Source organism: Nilaparvata lugens, chromosome 6 (assembly GCF_014356525.2).
Source record: "Nilaparvata lugens isolate BPH chromosome 6, ASM1435652v1, whole genome shotgun sequence".
In the NCBI taxonomy this organism is placed as follows: Eukaryota; Metazoa; Arthropoda; class Insecta; order Hemiptera; family Delphacidae; genus Nilaparvata; species Nilaparvata lugens.
Window position 1 is genome coordinate 14,141,664 of NC_052509.1, and position 11,845 is coordinate 14,153,508.

The following is an 11,845-nucleotide window of genomic DNA, read 5'->3' on the forward strand; positions in this document are numbered from 1 at the left end:
GCCTGTTTATGTCGGAGCTGCGATGAAAATCGATCTTGGGTACTGACCATCGATAAGAGCATCGATAATGGCTCGGTTCATTTTCGAAGCTAGTATCGAGTTGTAGAATACAAAGTACAAACATGGACCAATTTTTTTTCATGATTTGGGTTGATTTATATGTGGAGTTTCGAAAGCAAGTGACATTTTCTTTACTTTATTAAACTATTTCTTATTCAATTACAAAATTCTATCTTATTGTCAATGATGATAATGAAACATAATATAGACCTTGATGTATGCATTTCAAGAATAAATTCAATTGTTTCTATTTTATCAAAGAATATAACTTTCTTGTATAAACTTTCTTGTACCCTAATGTTAGCATTAATCGCTCCTCTCCCATGATAGGACTTATGTGATAATTATTCCAGTCCTTTTGGAGATTATTGGAAACTCTCGTCAAAATGTAGTCGAAAGTTTCTATTCCCATTGTCATATAGTCAAAAAAATTTTTTGGATGCTGTCTTAAATCTTTAAGGTTCGAACCCACTAGAACGTACCAGACACGGACCGTGTCAGACCATGCCAGGCACGTAAAATAACAACTATGCCCACTACAACGGATCAACAGCGTTCTATGCCAGTACATTACGCGTATGGTACGCGTATGATACGCGTATGATGCCCGGTCAGAAGTTGTTGGGAACGCGTCAGTTAGCAAGAGAATGTAGCGGTGAACTGGTTACCAACGCGGTGCATGCGCGGTTACAACGGGGTTTGCAGGCGTCACGTGCCATGCAAGGAGCGTTCCGTCACAGACAAAATATACTGGCCGACAAATGTTGACCTGGACGTGCATGGCACGCTCCGTGCTTGGCCGGTGACGGAACGGTCTAATGGGTATATTACATACCAAATGATGCAAAGAATATTTTTTTGCATGTGTCGGTACGGGCACGGTCATGGTATGATACGTTCTAGTGGGTTCGAACCTTTATACAAATGATGATACTCCCCAAATACATTCCTCTCCACATTGATAGGATGTGCATAATATTCACGTTCTCTACAACCTAGTTAATGCTTTACTGTATTCGATGCAAAATAAAATCTTCATCAGAATCACTCATTATAGCATACACAAATTGGTTTTTCAATACATGAACTCACGAATCAAGCTTTAAGCACGACTGTCGGCATGAACAGTCGATAGAAGCTGAGCGCTACTCCCTACTAGCATCGCTTCTCTCATCGTTGCTAGGATCGTTTATCACAGCTCTGAGCGATACAATCTTCCCATTTCTTCCTAGAGCCTCCGAAATCTAAAGTGGTCGATACTTTTTCCATATAATCGACCTCCCTTCTCTCCACATGTCCGGTATACCGGCTATTGCCGCAATCAGACTTATTAATACACTTCCCATTGGAATAAGGCAGCTTAATTTACAGAAGGTTTAGAAATGTATTAGAAATATTCCTTGTAAATAATTCCTTCTACTCTGTCAAAGAATTTATGGAAAAAAGGTTTAATTCAAGGGATTTTGAAATAAATAATAAGGTATTATAGCATATGAATAAGGCAAATTTGAGCCCAATGTACCTACTGTGGCTGTTTATTGTTGTGTTGTATAAATCCTGTTTTTATTGTGTTGTATTGATTGTATTGTGTTGACTGGCATATATGTCAAATTGTCATATTCTATTGAGGCTAATAAAGATATTCTATTCTATTCTATGTGATGATATCGGTATATCTGATGTAATATTAACTGGTCATTCTTGTTTGAAGTAATCAATTATATATTATTCGTCAAGAAAATATGTCTTTCAGTAATTGAATAATAAATATTGTCACGATTGAGATTGAATATTTTGTTAATTAATTATACTTTGACATTGTTTAGAAACGATCTGGCAACGTAGCGGAACTATAAAAGGATAGCGCTATCTGCTTTGTCGAATGATGGACAAGGATAGCAACACCAATGTTAAACCAATACTGCCATTATAACGTGGACCTCATTATAGAGCACATATGTTGGGGAGTCCGATCTCACTATAGTGAAGTCCCCATTATAATAGCAGTGAAGAAAGATAGGACAACAACGTTGCCGATCCTCTGTCTTGTCAATGCTTTCTATAGACGTAGGCTGATACAGGTTTATTGATGTAATATCAACAGTTCATTCTCGTTTAGAATAATCAATTATATTTTATCATACAAGAAATTATATTTTTCAATAATTTCATAATTAATTTTCATAATTGAAATGAAATATTTTGTTAATTATTAATCCTGCTAGACAATGGAGGGTTGGTGCGGAGGCTCAAAAGGAGGAAACCGTTTGAACTAGTGTAGTGCTTGTTCAAGTAGTGTCCAGTGAAAGAGCAGAGCAGTGATTGAGTGAATCTAGCTTCTATAGTACAGTCATAAGTGTACATATTAATCAAACAATAGTAGTAAGAGTTCCTAATGAGAAATTCACTGTTCAATTTTTCAAGTAGTAATTTAGGATAGAAAAAATAAGCTCATTAGTCTTTATACTAGATGGCTATAGTATTGACCAATAGAAAAAAATTATTAATCCTACATTGTTAAAAGACGATCTGGCAACAGAGAAAAGCAGAGAGAGATAGCGCTATCCGCTTTGTTGAATGATAGACAAGGATAGCTATACCATTGCATTGCTAATCAATCACTGCCATTATAAGGTGGACCTCACTATAGGCGTCAAATCCGTAGAAACCAATTTGAAAAAACAAAACAATTTGAAACGTGAGCCTACCTTCTTGCCCTCGTCGACAATGAGCGCAATGGCGCGCTGCCCGAGGCCTCGGTCGTCTCGCTGCGGATTGGCCAGCCAGCGCTCGGCCTGCTCGAGGCGGCCACTCACCGTGTGCGCCGGCTGCATCAGCTGCGCGCCACTCTTGTCCATGTTCGACACCGCAGAAGACACCGCACGACAAATCGACCCGATCTTCTCCTGGATGCCGCGGGCTAGGCTTTCCGCCTACAATAACACATGCATTATACTGTCATTAAGTGCCTCATTATAACTACACTTTTATAGTGCTCAATAGTCCAGGCAACGAAGGGTTATAGAGAAGAAGTTTGGAAGACAATTTTTACAGTTCTGTTTAGGGTGGTGAGGAGATAAACCTATCAAAAGTCCCAACCCCTACTGGGGTGAAAATTTCCTTCCAAACTTTTCCATCTATACCCTTTTTTGAGTATTCATTTCCTGGACTACAAGTAGAATATATTGAAGTATGTTTTCCAGTGACTATAAGTAGGACAAAAATAAGTATTCTATCAAGATCTCGACTAAATATGTGGTCTTGTGCCATTTGTAGTGTCACTAATATCTGTCACTATTGAATAAAGAGAAAGGTGGAGGTCATTATAAGAATGGTGAGAAATGGTGTCTGGTGGAATAGTGGAAAGATTCCATCAATATTGAATTTTGACTGTTTTCTAAGAGGGTTGTTTCCACAAACACGCCGGGCTTGTTCTTGATTAATGGGAAGGATAATAAAGGATAAATTATAATAGGAATAAAGAACGTAACAAAACAATACCGTGATAACTCAATCGATGTTAGATTTTGAATTGTAGGAAGAATGAAGAGCTGTAAATCTGGTGACAGATTTGATTTGTTTCATATTGCACAATAAGAAATATTCATTTATTCATTTATTGTATTTATTCCATATTGTACCCTATTGTATAAGATAGAGGCATAATGGTTGTTCCATGATATATTGTTCCATGAAATGTAGCTGACTTACATTGTGATTTATTTCTTACAAATATTTTTTTTGCATTCGAAATATCAAGTTTTTTATATCATGAGTAATATGTTTGTGAGACAATTTATTGATAGCTCAACAAAGACGCTTTTCCATCAAGGATGACCTAACCTAACTTAAACTAAAAGTAGCTAAATCTAGTTGATTGATGAGTCCAGTCTCACATTATTACAAATTACTATGCAGTAAAACTGAAAAACTCAAACGAATGTGAAAAATGGTTAAATTCCAAATTTGTTATCAATTTCTTCAGTTCATCAACTAATAACTGTCTATTCCATGGTAACTCTTTTGTATAAAAAACACTTTTGAAGTGGAAGCACTAACTTCATAGCAGTGACAACGTTCCCTCAGTCTGAAGACCAACAACAGTTCGAGGCATAAGTCATAAGTCACTGCTAAAAATCAAGTAATTCTACTTCAAAAGTGTTTATTTATATTACGTTTAAATTAATAGTGGAGAAGAACGGATTAACAACACAGTAACGATTTCCTATTTGATAATTAACTTTTCTATATTTCATTAACAGAGGTTTAAACTGACCTGTGGCGTAGTGCCCTTCCCTTCCTGCCTGAGTTCACAGAGTGCCTCAGTCATGGTGGTGACATCCGAACACAGCTTCCTGATGTTCTCGCGGTCACTGGGCAGTGCGCGGTCGGCCACAGCCATTGCATGCTCTAGGATCTGCCTCACTGATTTCTCGCCCACTCCGCCTCGCAGCGCTAGTGGGTCTTCAAGCCAGTCCTGCAAATACACAATGAAAACGAGTTATTTATCATACATAGCAGTATATAAGTGCAATAGAAATATTTTTTTTTGTTGACGTGGCAAAGTTTGGATATAATAGATAATTAATATTCTAAAAAATAATTAATATTTGATAATAAAAAAAGAATAGATATTCAACATTAGCAAAAAATCAGATATAACGTTACTTTTCTCTGTTGAAGATATTCAATAAGTTATCAAAAAGTTATTAGCAGAAAAATTTGGCCCGGTTGCACAAAAGCTGGTAAAATTTTAACCGTGATTAATTTCACGAGAACCAATCAGAGAAGGCCTTTTTCATAAGACGGCTTCTCTGATTGGTTCTCGTGGAATTAATCACAATTGAAATTTAACCGGCATATTTGTGCTACCGGCACTCATTGTTCTAGATGTGTAATTTATGATAAATATCTATCGTATTTTATACCATTCCATTCTATAATACTCTCTTGAGTATGGCACAATTCAAGTTTAGAAAGAGGTGTAAATTCAACTGAAAAAATATTTACAGGGAACATGTACTCAACAAAAAACAGATAAAACCAAAGCTCAATTTACTATCAATTTAATTCTTGGACAAATCCAAATAATCTTCACTAAAGTCCTCTCTTCTCTATACAATATTCTATTCCATTCTGTACTATCTTCTTCATTATTTACTTCTAACCTTTATAACTAAAATTACTAACTGAATTTTTTATGCATGCTTTAGAAAAGAATATTATGATCAGTGATCACCCCGACACATATTATTATAGTGGGGTATCATAATAAGGACTAAGTTTAGTATTAGCAACTTTTGTATGTATAATATAATAATTATGTATATGTTTTGTAAATAAACTCCTCTGGTTGCAATTCATTGGCAATTAGAGAAATTATTATTCCATTACATTCTACATTATAACCTCTCTAATCCAGCTTATCGGTCTTCTTCTCCATCTTTACATTCTTCTTTTTCTTCTTCAGTTCCTTAATTTATGAGGAAAATTAACTATCTCATAAGATAATCCGTTCTTTTTGTGCTCCAGCCATTCCTTAGGTTTCGTAGAAGACTGATTTTAAGGTGTTTGGTATCTGATGACTGATTATCACTATTGTATTTCATTCTATTCAATTCCTTTCTACTTTATTCTACACAATTCCTTTCTTCTCTATTCCTTCCAACTCAATTCCTTTCTATTCTATTCCTTTCTACTCTATTCTACACAATTCCTTTCTCTTCTATTCTACTCTATTCCTTCCAACTCGATTCCTTTCTATTCTATTCCTTTCTACTCTATTCTACACAATTCCTTTCTATTCTATTCCTTTCTACTCTATTCTACACAATTCCATTCTACTCTATTCTACACAATTCCTTTCTCTTCTATTCTACTCTATTCCTTCCAACTCGATTCCTTTCTATTCTATTCCTTTCTACTTTATTCTACACAATTCCTTTCTCCTCTATTCTACTCTATTCCTTCCAACTAAACTCAATTCCTTTCCATTCTATTCCTTTCTACTCTATTCTACACAATTCCTTTCTCTTCTATTCTACTCTATTCCTTCCAACTCAATTCCTTTCTATTCTATTCCTTTCTACTTTATTCTATTGAAAGAACATATTGATTGAGTGGTAAGACTAATTCCCCCAGTAAGACTATGCGTCTGAGATTGGGGGACAGTTCCTGCAAGCAGTATTATTCAATAAGTAGTTATAATTATGGTATTATATTTATTCTACACAATTCCTTTCTCCTCTATTCTACTCTATTCCTTTCTCCTCTACTCTATTCCTCTCTCTTTAATTTTGTTCTATTCTACTCTACTCTATTCTACTTGTTGTAGGTAGGTACCTTGGCCGATCGCATCTTGCTCTGAATGGCACTCTGCGCCTTCTTCATGACAGTGAGATTGTCGGCATCCCACTCGTCCTCGTCATAGGTGGTCAACTGCAGCACTCTGATTATCTCCTGCAGTTCGTCGGTCATGCGCGCCGTCAAGTAGTTACGGTTTTCAGCTGCTTCCTCTGCTCCCTTGCCGCCTACAAAACACACACCATTTACTGACAGAATGACTCGATTGAATAGAAACTAGAATCTAATGACTAGCAACTAGTGGGTCGATTGAATAGAAGCTAGCTATTGCTAATACATTGCTATAGCAATTGATAGTTCTAAGTAATTTTCAAGCAAATGAAATAGGATTCGAATCAGCTGTACAATCGTATTTCTATAGCTAGAACCAATTGGTCGATTGATTAAAACCTAGGATCTAGTGACTAACAATTAGCCATTAGTTCTAGCTATACAAGATTATTCAGCTGACTCGATTCCTATTTCATTTGCTTGAAAATGACTTAGAACTATCAATAGCTAGCTTTTATTCAATCGACCCATTGGTTCTAGCTATACAAATGACATTATACAACTGACTCGAATTCTAACATTTGCTTGAAAATTACTTAGAACAATCAATTGCTAGCGTTTATTAAATTTAGCTAATGAATACACAGAAAATTATTTATAAAATAGAAGAAGAAAAGGAAGGTCAAGGAATAGATGGACGGATGATGTGGACCAGGATTCGAGAACGCTTGGAGTTCGCAACTGGAAAAGGCAGGCAGAGGATGATCGGGAGAGATGGAGAGGCTTTGTGAGGGAAGCCAAGGTTAGTAAAGACCTGTAGAGCTGAGGAGTAAGAAATTAATAAATACATATCATAGAAGTTTTGTTTTATTGATTGATATTTTTTGTCACAAACATTAAGCCAAGTCTACAACGGAGTTTTCAACTGAGATATCAACAAATTTCGGCAACGTGTTGCCAATTTCACAGCAACATTTAACTTGTTTTCTACAGAATAATTGACAACTTTTTTGAAGAAACTTTGTAAAAATTTTGTTGACAACTCTGTTGTAAACGTGACTTTAGGGCTACTTGGTAGTTTTTGTTTGGATCCATATTTATTATCACGCGTCTTATAAAACATTTTGGATTTGAAACACAGTAAACATAGTATAATAATTAACACTGTAAATGTAAACAATTCACATAGGATCACATTATTTTCATGGATTTGCCAGGTTTTGTGATTGTTCCTCCACATTATCAGTGTGGTACTATGTACGCAAGCGCACAAACCTAGGTTTTGCTGAACTTGTCAGATTGAAAATTTGTTAATTTTAGTTAAGATTTTATTTAGCTCGAATAAAGTACATATTTATCTGTTAATTGGAATAACTTTAGTAAGCTAAGTATTTTATTATTTATCTTATGCTCACATGTAATAGATTGTATTTATTTATTGTATTGTTTTCGATTTGACAAAATTAATTTTAAAATTTGGAAATATTTCATTCATGATACAATGAAAATAGTTCAAGAATAATTGAAATACACGTTCAAACGTGAAGAAAAGGAATATACATTAAATGTTGTTTCAGTCATGGCCAGCTATGACCAGGAAATTCATGGAAGTTTAGAGAGATGAAAGGATGTTATGAAGGACTTCTCAGTTCTGGAAAACAAATTATTAAATATGAAATGACGTCACAAATACGGAAAATTTAGTCCAAATATGCGAGTGACATCTACCGTATTGTTCTATGTACCATGAGTATTATATAGATAATACATTTATTCAACAATGATTGTAGGCTTTAAGCGAATAGATAGATAAGGTGAAACTTAGTAGCTATGGCAAATAGATGAGTGTATTATTCTGGGAGCCAGGAGATAATCGTTTCCTGTATGATATACTCTTTAACTGCTTACGTAATCGTTTTATCCTTGTATGATAGATAATGGGCAAAGAGTTGGGTTAATGTTGAGTTGAGTTAATTATGCATTTAAGGCCAAAATAAAAGCAAGAGGATGCAAATTTGAGGACTAGAAAATTAAAAACTTTTTGATAAAAATGGAATTAGCAGCCTTTAGTGAGGTTTGCCAAACTCAGTCAGCAGTGTTTGCTGTAGGCTCTTTGCAAATACTACTAAATATTACTAAATTTTACTTTGTCAAAATATATTCTAGCATTGAATCATTCATGAAATGGTATACTTACCCAATAAATATTGTTTGACCAAGAAGGACAAAATTGTTAGGCTTGTTTCCCATCAAGATTAAGGCTTATTATCCCAATTCTACACATGCATAAACTCAAGTAGATCTTTCAACCAGACCACATCCTTAGCAGCATGAAAGCACTCAGATCATTTGAAACTCATTATACTGACGTTCACAGGTTGAAAAACGATTAAATACTCATTAGATGCAGTCACCTACCTTCAGAAATGATGTGTATGAATATCTTCATACTGCAAATCAAAATTGGAGCAAGAGTCTTGACTTGATCGAGACATCTGACAAGAATCTCACGATGGACTTGATGTGTAAGTTCTTTTTCGCGAGCGCCAATATCACGTGATACCTGCAAAGCGAATTGAAAACTTTGCATAACTGAGTAAAGAGCTTTATGAAAAAAAAACTTCGATTGAGATATTTTTTCCTGAAGAAAGTTTTTTTATAGATTCTTAGTCCTCAAGTCAGAAACAAATTTCAATCCATCACCATTATGACTGAGTAGTTCAAAATAGGATTTTGAAGCTGATACATTTTACATTACAAACAGAACAACTTATCTTGAATAAATTTTTTAAATTTCTACAATTTAGAATTTCCAAATACATTTTCTAATGTATATTACAATAAATCACTGTTTTGTATTCTTATGTATAATAATAATCATTGTGGCAATTTTCGGGAGAAATCCTGTTTGCTTCTATGTTTTCATAAATGAATAAATATTTGAGATGTGCATACTGTGACATCATTGAAATTTTTATCTCAACTCAATATTATGTTACATTTATTCAATCTTCGTAGCTCATGCTACATACATTTTTAATTAAATAAAAATAAATTTCATAAAAAAAAAGAATTTTTGTCATAGTCATTCAATTTCAGCTGCTTTCCATGCATGAAATCAAGACGGTAAACAGCTGTTTGCAGAACATATAAACATATGATTCTCATTACAGCATACTCTACTGTAATGAAACCATATGTTTTCTTTAAAGTCGAGTATGTTTCCTAGTTCCGAAATAGGAACAGCAAAACTGCTACAAAAAACACCTTCAGCGCTCCAGGTGGAAGTTTTGTCAACTTCCACAAAATTCCTGATTCGGAATTTGTAAACTAGGTTATGTTTATAGAATGCTTGTAGTAGCTTCAGCACAAGCAGGTAATGTTTTCTATTTCTCAATTATTATTCTTCTTTAGATTATTATGACAAAAAATAGTGTACGTTACTTGGACGCGAATATCTTTTGCAGTGCTCGAATGAAATTCTAGTCTCGGCTAACGACTTGACTAGAAACATCATTCTCGCCTGCAAAAGGTCCCTTCCCGTCCTTGTGACGTAAGATACTATTACAATATTTGCAGTGCTTTTAGTGATTTCAATAAAATTATATCCTCCACTTAATAAGATTACAATATGAGTGAGTATATGAAAATTAGACACTGAATACAATACAAATTAGGCCTCAGAACATTTTCACGACATTTGAGACTGAAAAAATGTAGAATTTTTAGATAATATGATCTGTGTAGTGTAGGTTTTATATGTTGTTGACTTAGCAATAGTTTTATATTTTAGTTTGTTTACACAGATTATGTTTTAGTTTATTATCATTGGATTCATATTGTCTCAACTACATGGTGTCAGAAGGGGATCATGAAAGGGAAGCACGCACTTGATTTAATAAAGAAGTTGTAGTGTCACTCTACTTCTTATTCTCCATGAACTTTGGCGGAAGTTGGCTCAAAGTCAAGCTTGAAATAACACGATTTAAACAAATTAACTAAACTCTAAATCACCTACCTTGCTAAGACATGGACTGAGATCTTTGAGGAACTGCACAAGATCTTCCATTGTTTCGATTACTTCGGCAACAGCCAGATAGTCCAGCACCTTTTTACATTCTCTGATGATTTTCCTCACTTCTGATTCGTCGAAACAGAGCAGCAGGGATGATGTTCCTTGCAAGATGCCTCTCGAGCCTTCTATCAGTTTCTTTCTGCAAAGAGTAAACCAGAAATAATTGCTTATTGGATACGCATAGGATATGAAAATAATGGATAATAGGATATAATCAGATCATAGAAAATATAATAGGATAATCTATACCAGGGCTCTCCAACCTACGGCCCGCGGGCCACATCCGGAACGCGGATAGATTCTGTCCGGCCCGCCGAGAGTTATTGCAACAGATTTCTAAAAATATATATTTATATACATTTTTGACAACAACTGTGAGTTCAGTACTCTTCTCTTACTAGCCACTCCATTTCTTAATAAGTGTAAAATTAGCTGTTTACAAGCAGCGATCAATCATTGAGTGATATTAGCAAATGGTCTGCACGGACTGTAGGCTACATGTCCCTGTGTACGTGCACGCGAACGTGTCCCCCTGCATGTAACTGAGACTAGACCAAAATAGCCTCCCTAGGCGCGTATTATCAAGTTGTCTTATTACTATTTTGTTTAAATTGCTGGATTCATGCATTGTCGAGTTTTCTTATGACCTCTTTACACTCAATAACATGGACTTTGTACTAAAATGAAATGAATTGTATTGTTCCTTCCTGTGATTTAATTAAACCTACTTAAAACTCCTCATATTATTTTAATGGAAATATAATAATTTTACACACCCCAGATCCCCCGTCGTGTGTGCCACCACAAGTCAAAATTCCACGTACATCCTTGTTATTGGCACTCTAAGCCTCCCAAGAATTAACAATGTGGCCCTTGGATAAAAAAGGTTGGATACCCCTGATCTATACTATAATAAAGGAAAGAACTGGCTTATACACTGGTAGGAAAATAATGTTTGTCGCATCATCACGTCTAAACTACTGGACTGATTAACTTAAAATGTTGCATATAAATTCTTAATTAACCAAGGATGGTTATAGGCCTATTTTCAATTCTTCAATATTTTATTACGTCAAGTTTTCTATTCGTCAAGTTTTGTAATATACCCTTGCGGAGCACGGGTTACCTGCTAGTATAAAAAAATCTGATAATAGAAAATATAATGGAAAATAGGATATAAAAATTTCACCCAAAACACGATTTAGTTGACAAATTATAACTAAACTAAGATTCACTTTAAACTGTCAGCATTAGTTGAATGTGGAGCAATGAGGCAACTTATAAGGAATGCTGACAGATTGAAGTGTACCTCAGTATACTACTTATGAAATGAAGTAAATAAATAGCTTGAATTTG

At 34.8% G+C, this 11,845-nt stretch overlaps 1 protein-coding gene across 7 annotated transcripts in view; it reads right to left on the reverse strand.

Annotated features, from left to right (window-relative positions):
• Nucleotides 1-11,845, reverse strand: part of LOC111051241 (vinculin) — a 62,700-nt gene that overhangs the window by 38,647 nt on the left and 12,208 nt on the right. For all 7 annotated transcript variants that reach the window (XM_039430160.1, XM_039430161.1, XM_039430165.1 and 4 more), the window contains 5 exons: nucleotides 10,433-10,628; nucleotides 8,833-8,977; nucleotides 6,403-6,590; nucleotides 4,337-4,537; nucleotides 2,769-2,993 (listed from right to left, as the gene is read on the reverse strand). In XM_039430160.1, the coding sequence (XP_039286094.1) occupies nucleotides 2,769-2,993; nucleotides 4,337-4,537; nucleotides 6,403-6,590; nucleotides 8,833-8,977; nucleotides 10,433-10,628 (955 nt within the window). The remainder of the gene's footprint in view (nucleotides 1-2,768; nucleotides 2,994-4,336; nucleotides 4,538-6,402; nucleotides 6,591-8,832; nucleotides 8,978-10,432; nucleotides 10,629-11,845) is intronic.